The 18,774-nt window shown below is 49.4% G+C and overlaps 1 protein-coding gene across 2 annotated transcripts; it reads left to right on the top strand.

Moving 5' to 3' along the window:
• The first annotated feature begins 15,778 nt into the window (after nucleotides 1–15,778).
• myct1a (myc target 1a) lies at nucleotides 15,779–18,578 on the top strand. 2 transcript variants are annotated; one of them, XM_055885235.1, is made up of 3 exons: nucleotides 15,779–15,936; nucleotides 16,203–16,270; nucleotides 17,447–18,578. In XM_055885235.1, exons 2-3 carry the CDS (start codon nucleotides 16,216–16,218, stop codon nucleotides 17,995–17,997), a joined length of 606 nt encoding a protein of 201 aa, XP_055741210.1. In that variant the 5' UTR covers nucleotides 15,779–15,936; nucleotides 16,203–16,215; the 3' UTR covers nucleotides 17,998–18,578. The 2 variants fall into 2 exon arrangements, with proteins under 2 accessions (XP_055741210.1, XP_055741209.1); XM_055885234.1 differs by having other exon boundaries at nucleotides 15,782–16,270.
• The last annotated feature ends 196 nt before the right edge of the window (nucleotides 18,579–18,774 follow it).

Below are 18,774 nucleotides of genomic sequence, written 5' to 3'. Positions count from 1 at the left end.
ATGTTTAATCCCATTAGGCCAGTCCTTTCATCATCTCAGGAATACTCTCAGGAGCTTGAAAGGAGGATGACAACAACATCACAGTAGTGGTGGGGACAGCATCAGAGGCAGAGGATGGTGGTCTGGTCAGAATGTGGAGAAGACAGATGCGATGTCCATCATTATCAACCAGAACAGAAAACAATATGATTGAGTCATCCTCGCTTCACACCTGTTTTTTCCCAGTCATATTGAATCTTATGCTGAGTGCCCAATGTTCGTTCACACACACATATTGGGACTTCACAATTACTTATTTGTTCTTTTACAAAAGTGGACTTAAAAGCCTGTAGGTGAATATTGCTGTAGGTGAATAATAGCTGGAGATTGGTTTACAGCAGAGAATAGGCCACAAAGTATAACCATTGAAGGCAAAATCTGCTTTTAAGGCTATGTTCCCAGATGTAAAAGGGGCAAACAGTGCAGTCATATGGGGGTTAGAAACTCCTCTGAGTGTAACCCGAGAATAGTGGCCTATTTTGGTCCTATCCAGTGCTTTTTTCTTTCATTTTATAAAACTTGAGAAACAATTATCACACTAATAATTCAGAAGGGACTTTTAGGATGAAGTCCAAATATGTGTAGGCCTACAGAATGTTATTTGAGTTGGCATGCGAAAACAGCAGGCTTATCCTGGGTTTTCTATGTACTGCAGCCCCGCCGCCCCGGGATGAAGTGCTGACTCCCACATTTACACGCTGCGCGGTTCTGGGTGACCTCTACCAAGCACAACCTCACAGGACTGAACCGAGAGCGGAGGAAGAAGGCGGGAGTCTGCCGCAGGAGATGGGAAGGAAATAGGAATATAGATTTAACAGAGATGGGTCGATGGGAATCGTCTGTGTTGAGGAGAAGTGTAGCGGCATCACCGAATGTCCAGATCCATCTGTATACTCATTTTATCAGCGCACACTCAGATCGCTCACGCCCGTACAAAGCCTGCCTGAGTAATCTCCTTCACGCGCAGTCAGCACTACTGAAATCTTATTAGAAAGTTATCGTAGCCAACCTGCTCGTCAGAATCGACCCCTTCCCTGTGAAAACCCGCAAACTTGACGGTTGCAACCGGAACATAATGATAAATTGCATTGAGAGACGTCATTGGGTCATTGGCTGTTTCCATCTCAATTCCAAATTACCCATAGTAAACGTTTTGCGAGTCGACATCGAGGCCCTACAAACTGGCCAGTTTCTAAGTAAAATCTCGATTGAATTACAAATGTAATTTAAAAGAGTGATGACAATATTGGGTTGCCTGTAGAAATTCTCGAATACCCTACAGAGCAAGTTCTTCTCACCCTCATCTTTGGCTTTGTTGAAGTTGCCCACCTGCTTCAAGATGTCCACGATCATCCCCGTGCCCAAGAAAGGGAAAGTAACTGAACTGAATGACTACCTACCAGTAGTGCTCACTTATGTCGTCATGAAGTGCTTTGAGAGGCTAGTCAAAGACCATATCACCTCCTACCTCCCTGACACACTCAACCCTCTCCAATTCGCCTACCTCCCTGAAAGATCCATGGACAATGCAATCGCCATTGCACTGTACACTGCCCCTTACCCACCTGGACAAAAGGAATGCATATGTGATAAAGCTGTTCATCGACTACAGCACAGCCTTCAATACCATAGTGCCTAGTAAGCTCATTACAAAGCTCATGCCCCTGGGTCTGAACTCCTTATGCAACTGGGTCCTGGACTTCCTAATAACTTCCTAATAGCTCACCTCCAGGTGGTAAAGGTAGGCAACATTACCTCCTCTACACTGATTTAAAAAATGGGGGCCCCACAAGGGTGTGCCCTCTGTCCCCTGCTGTGTTCCCTCTATACCCACGACGGCGTGGCCTCACACAGTTCCATTAAGTTCGCTGATGACACAACAGTAGGCCTGATTACCAAAAACGACGAGACGGCCTACAGGGAGGAGATAGGCACTCTGACGGCATGGTGCCAGGTAAACAACTTCTCCCTCAATGTTAGAAAAACAAAGGAGCTGATTGTGGACTTCAAGAGGAACAAGGCTAGACATGCCCCCATCCTCATCAACAAGGCCGCCATGAAGACGGTACAAACTTTAAATTCCTTGGCGTACAGATCTCAGAAAATCTGAAATGGTCAAAACACACCGTGGTGAAGAAGGCACAACCTCAGGATGCTGAAGAAATTCGGCCTTTCCCTGAGGGCCCTCACAGTGTTCCACAGGAGTACCATAGAGAGCATACTGTCAGGCTGCATCACATCCTTGTACGGCAACTCCCCTGCCGCGGACTGCAAGGCGCTTTGGAGGGTGATACGCGCAGCCAAACGCACCACTGGGTGGACACTGCCTGCCCTCCAGGACATCTACAACACCAGGTGTCGCAGGAAGGCCAAGAAGATCATCAGGGACCACAGCCACCCGAACCATGTCCTGTTCGCCCTGCTTCCATCACTCAGATGCGGGCAGTACAGGAGCATCATGGCGAAAACTGGAAGACTGGCCAATATTTTCTACCCCCAGACCTATAGGCTGCTGAATAGACTCCACTAGTCAGCTACCTGCTCCCCCCTCCCACCTGCTACTCCCCCTATGGACACCACCCCCCCAACTGACTTTTACTCTGCCTCCACCCCAATGACATTCAATCAATCAATCAAGTTTATTTTATATAGCCCTTCGTACATCAGCTAATATCTCGAAGTGCTGTACAGAGACCCAGCCTAAAACCCCAAACAGCTAGAATGCAGGTGTAGAAGCACGGTGGCTAGGAAAAACTCCCTAGAAAGGCCAAAACCTAGGAAGAAACCTAGAGAGGAACCAGGCTATGAGGGGTGGCCAGTCCTCTTCTGGCTGTGCCGGGTGGAGATTATAACAGAACTATGCCAAGATGTTAAAAAATGTTCATAAGTGACAAGCATGGTCAAATAATAATCATGAATAATATTCAGTTGGCTTTTCATAGCCGATCATTAAGAGTTGAAAAACAACAGGTCTGGGACAGGTGGCGGTTCCATAACCGCAGGCAGAACAGCAGCAAGGCCAGGCGGACTGGGGACAGCAAGGAGCCACCACGCCTGGCAGTCCCGACGTATGGTCCCAGGGCTCAGGTCCTCCGAGAGAAAGAAAGAGAGAAGGAGAAAATTAGAGAGAGCCAAGATTTTCAAAATGTTCATAAATGACAAGCATGGTCAAATAATAATCAGGAATAAATCTGTTGGCTTTTCATAGCCGATCATTAAGAGTTGAAAGCAGCAGGTCTGGGACAGGTAGGGGTTCCATAACCGCAGGCAGAAGAGTTGAAACTGGAATAGCAGCAAGGCCAGGCGGACTGGGGGCAGCAAGGAGTCACCACGGCCGGTAGTCCCGACGTATGGTCCTAGGGCTCAGGTCCTCCGAGAGAAAGAGAGAACGAGAGAATTAGAGAGAGCATACTTAAATTCACACAGGACACTGGATAAGACAGGAGAAGTACTCCAGATATAACCAACTGGCCCTAGCCCCCCGACACAAACTACTGCAGCATAAATACTGGAGGCTGAGACAGGAGCGGTCAGGAGACACTGTGGCCCCATCCGAAGATACCCCCGGACAGGGCCAAATAGGAAGGATATAACCCCACCCACTTTGCCAAAGCACAGCCCCCGCACCACTGGAGGGATATCTTCAACCACCAACTTATAATCCTGAGACAAGGCCGAGTATAGCCAACAAAGACCTCCACCACAGCACAAACCAAGGGGGGGCGCCAACCCAGACAGGAAGATCACGTCAGTAACTCAACCCACTCAAGTGACGCACCCCTCCCAGGGACGGCATGAAAGAGCACCAGTAAGCCAGTAACTCAGCCCCTGTAACAGGGTTAGAGGCAGAGAATCCCAGTGGAGAGAGGGGAACCGGCCAGGCAGAGACAGCAAGGGCGGTTCGTTGCTCCAGAGCCTTTCCGTTCACCTTCACACTCCTGGGCCAGACTACACTCAATCATATGACCTACTGAAGAGAAAAGTCTTCAGTAAAGACTTAAAGGTTGAGACCGAGTCTGCGTCTCTCACATGGGTAGGCAGACTGTTCCATAAAAATGGAGATCTATAGGAGAAAGCCCTGCCTCCCGCTGTTTGCTTAGAAATTCTAGGCAAACAGCGGCACTGTCCACATATAACTAAATGGCTTCAACTGAGCTCCTTTACGCATAGATTTTCCTTTGTACTTACTCATTTTCGCCATTTGTTTGCCATACATCCTTGATAAATAAACAACGTTATTCCAATGCATCAGATTTATCCGTTGATTTATTATTGTTTGATTTTGTCAGCCAGCTGTTTAAAGAGCTCATTGCTGTTTTATCTGTTGCGCACAGGTACTGGTGTTCTCTGTACCATCGGTGACCAGAAGTAGCAGACCATTTATTTAGCTTGATTATTTTCTATCAATATTTGATTTCTTTGCTGGATCAGTTAATGATGGTCAACAATATCACTAGGGAAATTGTCTAGAGCTAGACACCAATGCGCATCCAATCCATCCATCAAGTAGCCTATAAGTTAATGACAGTAGGCCTTTGGTTGACTCTTTCTATTAGAATTATTCGGTTTTGCAATGGCATAGCCCTACATTATTTTGGATTTGTGTGCTTATGAGAACTGTTTTCACAGCGAAACAATGAAATGTTGCATAGGCATAGTTATACTTGCAGTGCATTATCCGAGATTTCAATTAAGTTCAATGTTCAATTCAATTGTTAAATGCTTAATAATGACAAATAACACTGTCATATAAATGTCATTCATGTATGGAAAGAAAGGTAGTGTTTTATGTCACACGATCTGTGAAGACTTGTCACGCCCTGGCCTTAGTATTCTTTGTTTTCTTTATTATTTTAGTTAGGTCAGGGTGTGACATGGGGAATGTTTGTGTTTTGTCTCGTTTTGGGTGGTGATATGGAAAAGGGGGTGTTGGGTTTAGTGTATGGGTTTGTGTTGAGTGAGTGTTTCTAGGTATGTCTATGGTTGAGTGAATGTTCTAGGTATGTCTATGGTTGCCTGAGTGGTTCTCAATTAGAGACAGATGTCTTTCATTTGTCTCTGATTGGGAGCCATATTTTAGGCGGCCATAGGCATCATGTTTTTGTTGGGTCATTGTCTAGGTCTGTGTCTAGGTTGCATGTTTGCATTTTGTTCGGTTATAGCTTCACGGTTGTCTATTTGTTGTTTTGCTGTCTATTTGTTGTTTTGCTTCGTTCGTTTTCTCCTAAATAAAGAGAAGATGTATTTTTTACATGTGGCGCCTTGGCCTCTCTCTCTCCCATGGTCGATCGTGACAGAATGACCCAACCACTTAGGACCAAGCAGCGTGAAAGGAGGGAGCCAGAGCCCGTTGTGCAGATACTGGAGGTGAGCAATGGAAAGGATACAGAGACTGTTAAGGATTTATTGAGGAGTTTGGAGGAGAGTGAAAAGAGGGAGCTGCTGTGTTGGTGCGTGAGGCACAACATCCACCCGACAGAGCGTGTGCGGGATGTGATGTTACCTGAGTCAGCTCTTCATGCTCGTCCTGAGTTGCGTGCTAACCGTCTGGGAAGGACAGTCCCACGAACCAGGCCTCCTGTGTGCATTCCTAGTCCTACACCTCCTGTAACACCTTCCCGCCCCAGCCCGGTACCACCAGTTCCGGCACCACGCCCCAGGATTCCAGGGTGTCTCCAGAGCCCTGTTCGCATTGTTGCATCTCCCCGCACTCGCCCTGAGGTGCGTGTCCTCATCCCGGTACCACCTGTGCCGGTACCACGCACTAGGCCTATAGTGCGCTTTGAGAGCCCAGTGTGTCCTGTTGCTGCTCCCCGCACTAGCCCTGAGATGTGTGTCCCCAGCCCGGTACCACCAGTTCCGGCACCACGCACTAGGCCTAATGTGCGTATCCAGGGTCCAGTATGCCCTGTTCCTTCTCCCCGCACTAGCCTTCAGGTGCGTGTCCCCAGCCCGGTACCACCAGTTCCGGCACCACGGACCAGGCCTATAGTGCGCCTCAGCCGGCCAGAGCTGCCCGTCTACCCAGTGCCATCTGAGTCGTCCGTCTACCCAGTGCCATCTGAGTCGTCCGTCTACCCAGTGCCATCTGAGTCGTCCGTCTACCCAGTGCCATCTGAGTCGTCCGTCTACCCAGTGCCATCTGAGTCGTCCGTCTACCCAGTGCCATCTGAGTCGTCCGTCTACCCAGTGCCATCTGAGTCGTCCGTCTACCCAGTGCCATCTGAGTCGTCCGTCTACCCAGTGCCATCTGAGTCGTCCGTCTACCCAGTGCCATCTGAGTCGTCCGTCTACCCAGTGCCATCTGAGTCGTCCGTCTACCCAGTGCCATCTGAGTCGTCCGTCTACCCAGTGCCATCTGAGTCGTCCGTCTACCCAGTGCCATCTGAGTCGTCTGTCTACCCAGTGCCATCTGAGTCGTCCGTCTACCCAGTGCCATCTGAGTCGTCCGTCTACCCAGTGCCATCTGAGTCGTCCGTCTACCCAGTGCCATCTGAGTCGTCCGTCTACCCAGTGCCATCTGAGTCGTCCGTCTACCCAGTGCCATCTGAGTCGTCCGTCTACCCAGTGCCATCTGAGTCGTCCGTCTACCCAGTGCCATCTGAGTCGTCCGTCTACCCAGTGCCATCTGAGTCGTCCGTCTACCCAGTGCCATCTGAGTCGTCCGTCTACCCAGTGCCATCTGAGTCGTCCGTCTACCCAGTGCCATCTGAGTCGTCCGTCTACCCAGTGCCATCTGAGTCGTCCGTCTACCCAGTGCCATCTGAGTCGTCCGTCTACCCAGTGCCATCTGAGTCGTCCGTCTACCCAGTGCCATCTGAGTCGTCCGTCTACCCAGTGCCATCTGAGTCGTCCGTCTACCCAGTGCCATCTGAGTCGTCCGTCTACCCAGTGCCATCTGAGTCGTCCGTCTACCCAGTGCCATCTGAGTCGTCCGTCTACCCAGTGCCATCTGAGTCGTCAGCCAGCCATGACCAGCCCGAGCCGTCAGCCAGCCATGACCAGCCCGAGCCGTCAGCCAGCCATGACCAGCCCGAGCCGTCCGCCAGCCATGACCAGCCGGAGCCGTCCGCCTACCCAGTGCCATCTGAGTCGTCCGTCTACCCAGTGCCATCTGAGTCGTCAGCCAGCCATGACCAGCCCGAGCCGTCAGCCAGCCATGACCAGCCCGAGCCGTCAGCCAGCCATGACCAGCCGGAGCCGTCAGCCAGCCATGACCAGCCGGAGCCGTCAGCCAGCCATGACCAGCCGGAGCCGTCCGCCAGCCGGAGCCTTCCGCCAGCCCGGATCAGCCGGAGCCTTCCGCCAGCCCGGATCAGCCGGAGCCTTCCGCCAGCCCGGATCAGCCGGAGCCTTCCGCCAGCCCGGATCAGCCGGAGCCTTCCGCCAGCCCGGATCAGCCGGAGCCTTCCGCCAGCCCGGATCAGCCGGAGCCTTCCGCCAGCCCGGATCAGCCGGATCCGTCAGCCAGCCCGGATCAGCCGGATCCGTCAGCCAGCCCGGATCAGCCGGATCCGTCAGCCAGCCATGAGCAGCCGGATCCGTCAGCCAGCCATGAGCAGCCGGATCCGTCAGCCAGCCATGAGCAGCCGGATCCGTCAGCCAGCCATGAGCAGCCGGAGACGTCAGCCAGCCATGAGCAGCCGGAGCCGTCAGCCAGCCATGAGCAGCCGGAGCCGTCAGCCAGCCATGACCAGCCGGAGCCGTCAGCCAGCCATGACCAGCCGGAGCCGTCAGCCAGCCATGACCAGCCGGAGCCGTCAGCCAGCCATGACCAGCCGGAGCCGTCAGCCAGCCATGACCAGCCGGAGCCGTCAGCCAGCCATGACCAGCCGGAGCCGTCAGCCAGCCATGACCAGCCGGAGCCGTCAGCCAGCCATGACCAGCCGGAGCCGTCAGCCAGCCATGACCAGCCGGAGCCGTCAGCCAGCCATGACCAGCCGTAGCCGTCCGCCAGCCATGACCAGCCGGATCCGTCAGCCAACCATGAGTCATCCAGCCAGGATCCGTCCCTCAGTCCGGAGCTGCCGTCCCTCAGTCCGGAGCTGCCGTCCCTCAGTCCGGAGCTGCCGTCCCTCAGTCCGGAGCTGCCGTCCCTCAGTCCGGAGCTGCCGTCCCTCAGTCCGGAGCTGCCGTCCCTCAGTCCGGAGCTGCCGCCCCTTAGTCCGGTGCTGCCCCTTAGTCCGGTGCTGCCCCTTAGTCCGGTGCTGCCCCTTAATCCAGTGGGGTTAAGGTGGAGGGTGGCCATTGGGAGGAGGCTACGGAGGCGGGTAGTGACTATGGTGGGGTGGGGACCACGACCAGTGCCGGAGCCGCCACCGGGGAAGGAAGCCCACCCAGACCCTCCCCTAGACTGTGTGCTGGTGCGCCCGGAGTTCGCACCTTAAGGGGGGGGTTATGTCACGCCCTGGCCATAGTATTCTTTGTTTTCTTTATTATTTTAGTTAGGTCAGGGTGTGACATGGGGAATGTTTGTGTTTTGTCTCGTTTTGGGTGGTGATATGGAAAAGGGGGTGTTGGGTTTAGTGTATGGGTTTGTGTTGAGTGAGTGTTTCTAGGTATGTCTATGGTTGAGTGAATGTTCTAGGTATGTCTATGGTTGCCTGAGTGGTTCTCAATTAGAGACAGATGTCTTTCATTTGTCTCTGATTGGGAGCCATATTTTAGGCGGCCATAGGCATCGTGTTTTTGTTGGGTCATTGTCTAGGACTGTGTCTGTGTCTAGGTTGCATGTTTGCATTTTGTTCGGTTATAGCTTCACGGTCGTCTATTTGTTGTTTTGCTTCGTTCGTTTTCTCCTAAATAAAGAGAAGATGTATTTTTTACATGCTGCGCCTTGGTCCTCTCTCTCTCTCCCCCATGGTCGATCGTGACAAGACTCTAAGCATCAACTCATGAATTATGGACAACTCAACTAGGGTGTAAAACATGTTTTGATTCAACTCATGTATTATATTGAATGTAGGCTACCTGTTCTGCATGTGTTCCTGTGTGCAAAATTGCCTCTTATGAAAGGATAGGCTACCAGCAGTAGTGTAGGCCTAATGGAGGGTAAATGCAAGTTTAGTTTAGTTTATTAGGATCCCTATATGGGTATTATGCATAGATATGGGTATTATGACTCACACTGTGGTACTCTATTTTATGCAAGACTACAAATCATGCAAGACTACAAATCATGCAAGAATACAAATCTATGCAAGCTTCATGTCACGACTTCCACTGAAGTTGGTGCCACTCCTTGTTCGGGCAGCATTAGGTGGTAGACGTTATCTGCTTTCTAGCCTCCTCCAATCTACATTTCTTTTTCCATTTGTTTTGTCTGTATTCTACACACCTGGTTCCCATTACTTTTTAATTATTTCCCTATTTAACCCTCTGGAGCCATCATGGTTTTGTCTGTGTTTATTGTTGTCAGTTGTCTCGTTTATGTGATTCTGGATTTTCGTTCTCCTTGTTGGAAGATTATTTTTAAGTAAAGTTACTATTATTACTCATCTCTGTGTCCTGCGCCTGACCCACATCACCTAGACTCTGACAGAAACACGCTCCTTCAATGGAGTCGGCATGTGCACACAGCCCTCCTCTACCTATGGAGGCACGCGTCCAGCAGCATGTGTGTTGCAAAGTCTCGGCACAGCCATGGATCGCGTGCTGCAAACCATGGAGCGATGGGAGAGAGGGCGTTTTCCAGCAACCTCATCATCATCACCCCAGCTCCCACAACAACCCACACCGCTGTCCACCCCTCCTTCACCTGGATCCAGTGGGATTCGGCTCGCGCTCCCGAGGGTATACGATGGAACGGCTGCCTGGTGCCAGGGGTTCCTACTCCAGCTGGGGCTCTACCTGGCAACCGTTCACCCAGCTCCTTCGGGACGCGAGAGTGTAAACGCCCTCATCTCCTGTCTGACTGGTAGAGCACTCGAATGGGCCAACGCAGTCTGGGGAAGGGAAGGACCGACGTTGGACAATTATGAGGATTTTACCCGCTGCTTCCGGGCGGTTTTCGATCTTCCTCCTGATGGGAGAGCGGTTGGGGAACGCTTGTATCATCACAGACAGGGGATGAGGAGCGCACAAGACTTCGCTCTGGACTTTCGAACTCTGGGCGTGGGATGGAATGAGCGGGCCCTGATCGACCACTACAGGTGTGGTCTACGCGAGGACGTTCGTAGGGAGCTAGCCTGCAGGGACACCACCCTTACCTTTGACCAGCTGGTGGACCTATCCATTAGGCTGGATAACCTGTTGGCCTCCCACGGACGTCCGGATCGAGGTCCGTCAGTTCCATCCCCCAGCACCTCAGGTCCGACGCCGATGGCGCTAGGAGGTGCTGCTATGAGGGGGACCGGATGCCTGTGGCCGCAGAGGGGACACTGCTGGTCGGTGCTGGGGAGGTTCTCCAGGGCGTCGAGGCAGGCAGGGCACTGGTGGATCATCCCAGGTGAGTAAGCACCCAACTCACCCAGAGCTTCCTGTTTCGCACATGTGTGTATGTATAGAATTTCCTGAGTTTTCCCTGCATTCCCAGTATAAGGCGCTAGTAGATTCAGGTGCAGCTGAGAACTTTATTGATCGTTCATTTGCAATTAGATTAGGGATCCCTATTGTCCCTGTTGATGTGCCCTTCCCTGTACATGTCTTAGATAGTCGTCCTTTAGGGTCGGGACTGATCAGGGAGGTCACAGCTCCACTATGTATGATAACGCAGGGGGATCATAAGGAGAGAATTAGTCTCTTTCTGATCGATTCACCTGCGTTTCCTGTGGTGTTGGGGCGTCCCTGGTTGGCCGATCATGACCCCACTATTTCGTGGAAACGGGGCTCTCAAGGGATGGTCACGTCAGTGCTCAGGGAGGTGTGTAGGTGTTTCCATAGGTGCAAATACGGTGGAGAGTCCAAACCAGGTCTCCACCATGCACATCCCCCCTGAATATGTCGATTTGGCTCTCGCCTTCTGTAAAAAGAAGGCGACTCAATTACCACCCCATCGACGGGGGGATTGTGCGATAAATCTCATGGTAGACGCAGCACTTCCCAGGAGTCACGTGTATCCTTTGTTTCAGGAGTAGATGGCGGCTATGGAAACATATGTCTCCGAATCTTTGGGACAGGGATACATTCGGCCTTCCACTTCACCTGCCTCCTCGAGTTACTTTTTTGTGAAGAAGAATTGATTTTTCGAAGAAGCTCAGCCCGGCGGAGTGAAACTATGATGTGGGTGATTGGGAGCTGTTGGCTGTTGTCAAGGCTCTGAAGGCGTGGAGGCATTGGCTTGAGGGGGCTAAACACCCTTTCCTCATTTGGACTGACCACCGCAATCTGGAGTACATCCGGGCGGCGAGGAGACTGAACCCTCCTCAGGCAAGGTGGGCCATGTTTTTCACCCGTTTTATTTTCTTCCTTTCCTACAGACCAGGTTCCCAGAACGCTAAGGCAGATGCACTGTCCCGGATGTATGACACAGAGGAGCGGTCCACGGATCCCACTCCTATACTTCCGGCTTCTTTCCAGGTGGCACCGGTGGCATGTGAGGTGGACGTAGACATCGAGCGGGTGTTACGTACAGAGCCCACTCCCAACTAGTGTCAAGTTGGGCGTCTGTACGTTCCGTCTGATGTCTGCGATCGTTTGATCTGTTGGGCTCACACGTCATCCTCCTCTGGTCATCCTGGCATCAGTCGGACAGTGCGCTGTCTTAGTGGGAAGTTTGTTTCCTCCTGCTCGGTGTGCGTCCAGTGCAAGGCACCTAGACACCTGCCCAGAGGGAAATTACAACCCCTACCCGTTCCACAATGGCCGTGGTCACACCTATCGGTGGATTTAGTGACGGATCTTCCTCCGTCACAGGGAAACACCACAATCCTGGTTGTTGTGGATCGGTTTTCTAAGTCCTGCCGTCTCCTTCCTTTGCTCGGTCTCCCTACGGCTCTACAGACTGCGGAGGCCCTGTTCACCCACGTCTTCCGGCACTACGGGGTGCCTGAGGATATAGTTTCTGATCGGGGTCCCCAGTTCACGTCTAGGATCTGGAGGGCGTTTATGGAACTCCTGGGGGTCTCGGTCAGCCTCACCTCGGGTTTTCACCCCGAGAGTAACGGGCAGGTGGAGAGAGTTAACCAGGTTGTGGGTAGGTTTCTGCAGTCCTATTGCCAGGACCGGCCGGGGGAGTGGGCGGCTTTCATCCACTGGGCAGAGATGGCCCAAAACTCCCTCCGCCACTCCTCCACTAACCTATCTCCTTTTCAATGTGTACTAGGTTATCAGCCGGTCCTGGCACCGTTCCATCAGAGCCAGATTGAAGCACCTGCACTGTCACGACTTCCGCTGAAGTTGGTGCCTCTCCTTGTCCGGGCAGCGTTCGGTGGTCACCGGCTTTCTAGCCTCCACCGATCTACATTTCTTTTTCCATTTGTTTTGTCTGTATTGTACACACCTGGTTCCCATTATGTTTGAATTATTTCCCTATTTAACCCTCTGGGGCCATCATGGTTTTGTGCGTGTTTATTGTTGTCAGTTGTCTCGTTTATGTGATTCTGGATTTTCGTTCTCCTTGTTGGAAGATTATTTTTTGAGTAAAGTTACTAATATTACTCATTTCTGTGTCCTGCGCCTGACTCCGCCTTACCCACATCACCTAGACTCTGACACTTCATCCCTATATGACACCTTTGCTAACAGGTATTATGTCAATTTAAAACTTGCACAAGACAGTTAACAGAATTGTCCATTTAAAGAAATGTAGCCAATTTATTCATTACTACATTTAGTTGGCATTAGATAGTTAATCCAGAGATTGTTACCTTTGCCTCGATTTGGCAGTCTTGTCCAGATCATGGCATTTGTGGTTCTTTATGATAGCCACATTAGCAGCTAATTAGCATTTGTTTAAGTGTTTCTAAAATCCCCTATGGGAGAAATGAATGGTGGGAAAATGATTGGAACCATTTCATTGTTTAACCGCTAGGTTTTACAGGTATTATGACTCACACTGTGGTACTCTAGTTCATGGTAATACACATTGTAGTCTAGTAAGTTGACTGTGTGTTAGGGTGACCATTCCATTTTTCCTGGGACAGTTTCAGCCCCATTTCAGGTGTCCCGACTTTTTTCAGGCTACAAAAAAAGGTGAATGTGTCAGCAAGACGCATCAATTAATGTAGGCCTAATTAATGGCAGTCGCTGAATTCCATTGGGCACACTTTTTGGTGTTTTGTAACAGATGTCTCTTTCCATTCATTAAATGACGCAGTATACATGTAGTTCGAGATGCTGGAATTATTGTGAGTGGACGAGCATGCACAAGTAGCCTACTTTTTGAAGGGATTTGTTTGAAAATCATATGAAACATGATGGCTGAGCCTCCCGAGTGCCACGGTATTATACGGCACTGCATCGCCATGCTTGAGGCGTCACTAAAGACCCGGGTTCAATCCCAGGCTGTGTCACAGCCGACCATGACCGGGAGACCCATGAGGCACTGCAAAATTGGCCCAGCGTCGTCCGGGTTAGGGAGGGTTTGGCCGGCTGGGACGTCCTTGTCCCATCGTGCTCTAGCAACTTCTTTTGGCGGGCCGGCATGTGCAAGCTGACTTGGTCGCCAGCTGGACGGTGTTTCCTCCGACACATTGGTGTGGTTGGCTTCCGGGTTAAGCGAGCATTGTGTCAAGAAGCAGTGCAGCTTGGCAGGGTAGTGTTTCGGAGGACGCGTGGCTCTCGACCTTCGCCTCTCCCGTGTCCATAGGGGAGTTGCAGCGATGGGACAAGACTGTAACTACCAATTGGGAAGAAAAATGGTTAAAAGTACAAAAAAATAACAAATACAAAATTGACTGGTTGTGTTCATGCCACATTAAAATGTAATTCATTTTTACCGTTTAAATGATGCCTTTATTATTAAGCCCATGAAGACTATGTGTGCACTCAATCGACATTTCAAAACATCAGCCCCCACCGCTGTGAAGGTCACACAGAGCTCTAGCTTGGCTTCTTGATCTAATTAGGAACTTATTTTTCATCTCATATCTCATCTTGTCCATTTATGACAAACAAAAAGTGTTTTTATTTAAAACCTGTGAATTTTTTTAATTGGCTATGAATCGAAACCACTGTCTTATTCTGCGCTACGATGTAGAGATTGTAGGCATGTGCTTTGTCAGTGGCTGTGACATAGGGTTCAGCCAGGAGTTGATGGACAGTTGGAAGAGCGAATGAAATGGTAGAAGGGACATCTCAGCTTTAAGTGGTTTCAGATTTCACATCCTATGTCACACAGGTGCAAAACATTATACTACTGTGTACGTAGGAATCAGGGCTATCACTCAACGCAAGCCAAGTGTCCACAGATCGATGTATAAACAAAAATGTCATCCAAAACCGGTACCAGAACCCACGAGGTCACCTAAACTGGGGACTTTACATTTAAGATTAATATGTCCAGTGTCCCAGGTTTCTGGAGAGGTTGTGAATTTCTTTTGTCTTCTAGACATCAAGGGCAGACCAAGGTTATAAACCTGTCATTGTATGTACAGAACAGTAGAATACCTTGATTCTAAAGAGAGGTTGCATTGCTCTATTTACTGTGTAGAATTTCCTCATAAAATCCCTGATCAAGCCCACACCCTACAACTTTCCATCACACGTCCAAACACTGTTAAACAATGCTAATCAGTACCGGTACTAAACTTTAGTAGAACATAAATAAACACATTCTTTTAAAGAATACCTCCAACACCTGTATGTGGACAGACAAGCCCTGTGGTTTTGCAACCCCTGTGTGATTGAACAAAACACAATGCCTCTGAATACCATCTGACAGGGTATAGTAGGCGTTTGCTGGTTCCTCTGGACGGGTTTGAGACAGGGCAACAATGAGAGGAAGTCCCTGCGAGACCCAGCCCTCCCTCTGCCAGTGGAGAGGGAGGGGAAAGGGGGAGCCCACAGGACCAGGATGGACCAGGAGGTTCCCTGCTATACTAAGGGCTAAATTCCAATAAAAAATGTGCTCCCTTTCCTCTGACCACCTTAGCGGATCTGGATGGATTGGATAGTCAAAGCAGTATGCTGATAGCTCCCCCACCTAGCCTTCTAGGAGGGATAGGCAGGGTCATAGTATTTCTTTCACCTATCCAGTCCTCTTAATTGGAGGGAGAAAATCACAAAGGGCAAGGTGAAAGGAACAAGGGAGGGACTGTGTTGTGTTGAGCTGTGGCTCTGGTTCTCTATCTTATCAGAGCCTAGTGTTTTTACTGGACCTCTACAACCGACACAGGCTTGGACGGCCCATGCAGACACCGCTGACCTGGCAGACACTGTGGAAACACTGAGGTTACAGTATTGACAAAGGGTCTGGAAAACCAGAGCATGTACGCTCAGATATAAAAATAGTTGTTTTGCAGCACATAGAAATACTATTTATGTTATAACTTTTTTGTCTATTCAGTTTTATTAACACCATTCGGGGGTTTTGGCTCCAGCTTCGACATTCAGAACCAAGGCTGTAATTGGTAGTGTTGCGCTTGAAGAAACTGTCGCCTGTGGTTGCAGAGGTGGACTGGAGAAAATAAGAAAAACTGCAATGTTTATCATTTTGGAAAAAAATGTAATCCGAGATGGTAGCTGACTGTTCCATTACAAAAGCAGGGACAGGGAGATTGGGGGGTGGGGGCTGGTTTGGGACTTGAAGGGGTGAATTAGTTTCTTCTCATTAATCAAACTTAAGGAAATGATGGGACAGGAAGTGATTTCGGCAACCCCGCTCCCGCCCCTCCAGGAGGAACTCTGTCCAGGACAGATAAGAGAGACCCATTCCTAATTTTACGCAGAATAGCAGGAAATGTGACAGTGAAGTTTTCCGCTTCCACAAACAAGAGAGCAGACAGCCCGGTTTTGGAGGTAATCCTGTGTGGCTGAGTTCCTCTGGGCTGATCTCTCTCACTCTGAGAGAGAGAGAGAGAGAGAGAGGCAAAGTGAGAAAGTGAGGGAAGAAAGAAAAGAAGCAGGGAAAGGGAAGGAGGGAGAGAGAAGAAAGGGATAGACAGAGAGTGAATGATAGAAGAGGAAGAGTGAAGGAGGGATAGGCAGGAGGAAGAAAGAGAGAGACGTGAGGAAGCCAAGGAGAGCTACTGGATGCATAACATTCTCCTCTTCTTCTCTGACAGTGCAGAGAAAGTTATGGCCGAAAACAACACCAATCTCTTTCTGGAAATACTTCAGTCATTTGATGTTGGTGAGTTTTTTCAACTCTCTCTCTCTCTCTTTCAATTCAATTTCAATTTAAGGGTATTTATTGGCATGGGAAACATATGTTTACCTTGTCAAAGCAAGTGAAATAGATAATAAACAAAAGTTAAATAAACAATAAAAAATTAACAGTGAACATTACACTCACAAAAGTTCCAAAAGAATAAAGACATTTCAAAATGTCATATTATGTCTCTCGCTCTCTCAGCTGCTACTCTGCTCCTCTGTTGTGGTTTCTCTGTTGGCACTTCTCTGTTTTAACTGGAATGTATAGGTTTAATGACGATGAGAGTACTTGAATATTTTGTCAGGAAAAGAAAACATGCATTCAAAACTGCATTTATCGGACCTGACAGACTAGTATTTAGACGCAAGGCAAGAACAGACCCATAAAATCAGCAATATTGCAAAGCTTCCTCTTGGTTAGTGTTTTTTCCTCCTTCCTCCCAAATGTCATTTCCAGATGACTTCTTGTCTGCTTTTCCCTTTTCCAACAGAGGACAATGAAAAACTATGTAGAGGTAGCAGAGTACTTTTACACTTCATAAGACCTAACTGTATCCAAAGGCAATTGATTTCCTTTAGCTGGCAGTGGTCCACTGGGATTTGTCCTCTGTTCCTTTCTCTCTTTTCAGAGAGACACATATGGTGACCATAGCGTCTCAGGGAGCAAGTCAAAGACAACAAAATGTTGATCTTTATTTTGTGGGAAGGAGATGTAATCAGTTTTGTGCTTTGGAGGACTTGGTCTCATAATCACCATAGAGGAAGGACTGTGATTATTTGGTTGTGGTGTGCCATTTTAGCAGAGTTCTATTAGTTCATCATCATAACAGCGCTGTTGATGTTAGGATAGTGACTTGTTGTGGGCTTGGCAGTACATATCTTGTATGGTTCCAGATTGAAACCGTTCCCTCAGCAGACTATAAACCACATAACTTTTACTATTACTTTACTTTACAGTTTTAGTTTTTTACTGTGGCAAAAAACATTTTTTACAAGCATGAAGGTATCTATTGAATATCTAATGATGATGCTAGATGATAATGAGTTTTGAACAGGTCTTTTCATATAAATCTCTTTGGTGTCCAAAAACTCTTACTCTATGTCTCCCTTAAACCAAGATATAATGAATGGACCCTTCCCTCTCTCTCCTTCCCAGTCTCCCTGATCATAGCTTTCTGTGTGTCCATTGCGGTGGGCATCCTATTGGGGGTGCTGGTCTATGTTGTCCTGACCTGGATGTCCCGTCGCAGGGCCGGCTCGGGCAGTATCACCCGCCGGCCACCTCGCCCGTCCCGCACCTCCCCGCGCACTCGGCCTGGCTTCAATCGCAACAGCAGCTACGACCGGCGGAGCAACAACAGCCTGGTTAGCGCTGCCTTCAGCTTCCACCGCCAGGCCTCCTCCCCAGACCAGGCTGACCCTTTGGGTCGCAAACCCAGCTTCAGGGCGTCCACCTTTCACCCACTCCTCCAGTGCAGCCAGATCGCCCGGGAAGCTGAGGAGGGGAGCCAGACCACGTTGCCTCGCACTCCAACCCTGACCACTTCAGCTGGGTCAGCCCACCAAACCGCAGCCCAGGCTGCTGCCACCCCACCAAGGCCCGAGTTGTTCTGGAGCAGTAGTAGTCTGAGGGGGTTCCATGCCACACAGACCCCACCTCCTGCTTATGAGAGCATTATAAGGGCCTACCAGGAGACCTGCACCTGAGGAGGGGATGGATGTGTCCAGCCTGATAGTGGACTGACTGAGCCCAGGGTTGTCAATAGGTTTTTAGAACAACTGGCTATGTGGGGACTTGAGGGGAAAATAAAGAGCCCTAATGCTAATATATGTTTTTGTGTGTGTGTGTGTGTGTGTGTGTGTGTGTGTGTGTGTGTGTGTGTGTGTGTGTGTGTGTGTGTGTGTGTGTGTGTGTGTGTGTGTGTGTGTGTGTCAGCTGTTTATTACTGTGTGTTTGTGAGCAAGAAAGAGATGTTTATTTTCAGATTATACAGAGTATTTGTTGTACATGTGTGAATGTGTGTGTTTCTAATGAGATTTATAAGATTGAGAACTCATGTTGATTTCCATCATGTACCAACCCAATCCACCCATGTAACTGGACTACTTTCTATTTGTGAGCATGGACATGCAAAATTATATGGATAAACAATGTTTGCATGATCCAATGAGGGTTACTCTCCAAGGTCATCGGCAAAATGTGTGTATGTATGTATGATTGTCATGGATCAGAATTTACTGGACACAGAGCATAACTAAACACAATAAAATGCTGAAAGAAATGGTAACGGGCTGTGTTCTGAATATGAAACGTAATACCATCTCTACCAGAAACGTGTTATTTATGCCCTTATTTGGTGCCACTGCTATCCAGTGTCCAGTCTGTAGGCTACACTTTTCTAGTGGGCAAACTGACAGATCTCTCACTGACTCCCTCTCACTGTTTCCTGAGGAAGGAATTATTTCACTGTGCTGAAATGTAAG

The sequence above is a fragment of the Salvelinus fontinalis genome, chromosome 27 (genome assembly GCF_029448725.1).
Source record: "Salvelinus fontinalis isolate EN_2023a chromosome 27, ASM2944872v1, whole genome shotgun sequence".
Classification (NCBI taxonomy): domain Eukaryota; kingdom Metazoa; phylum Chordata; class Actinopteri; order Salmoniformes; family Salmonidae; genus Salvelinus; species Salvelinus fontinalis.
This window is presented reverse-complemented; position numbering and strand designations above follow the sequence as displayed.

Excerpts from the sequence above, each read along its gene's own strand:
- myct1a (XM_055885234.1), top strand. The coding sequence starts at position 16,171 with ATGCATAACATTCTCCTCTTCTTCTCTGACAGTGCAGAGAAAGTTATG. Across the intron at positions 16,271-17,446 it reads ACTTCAGTCATTTGATGTTG|TCTCCCTGATCATAGCTTTC; the intron begins GTGAGTTTTTTC and ends TCTCCTTCCCAG.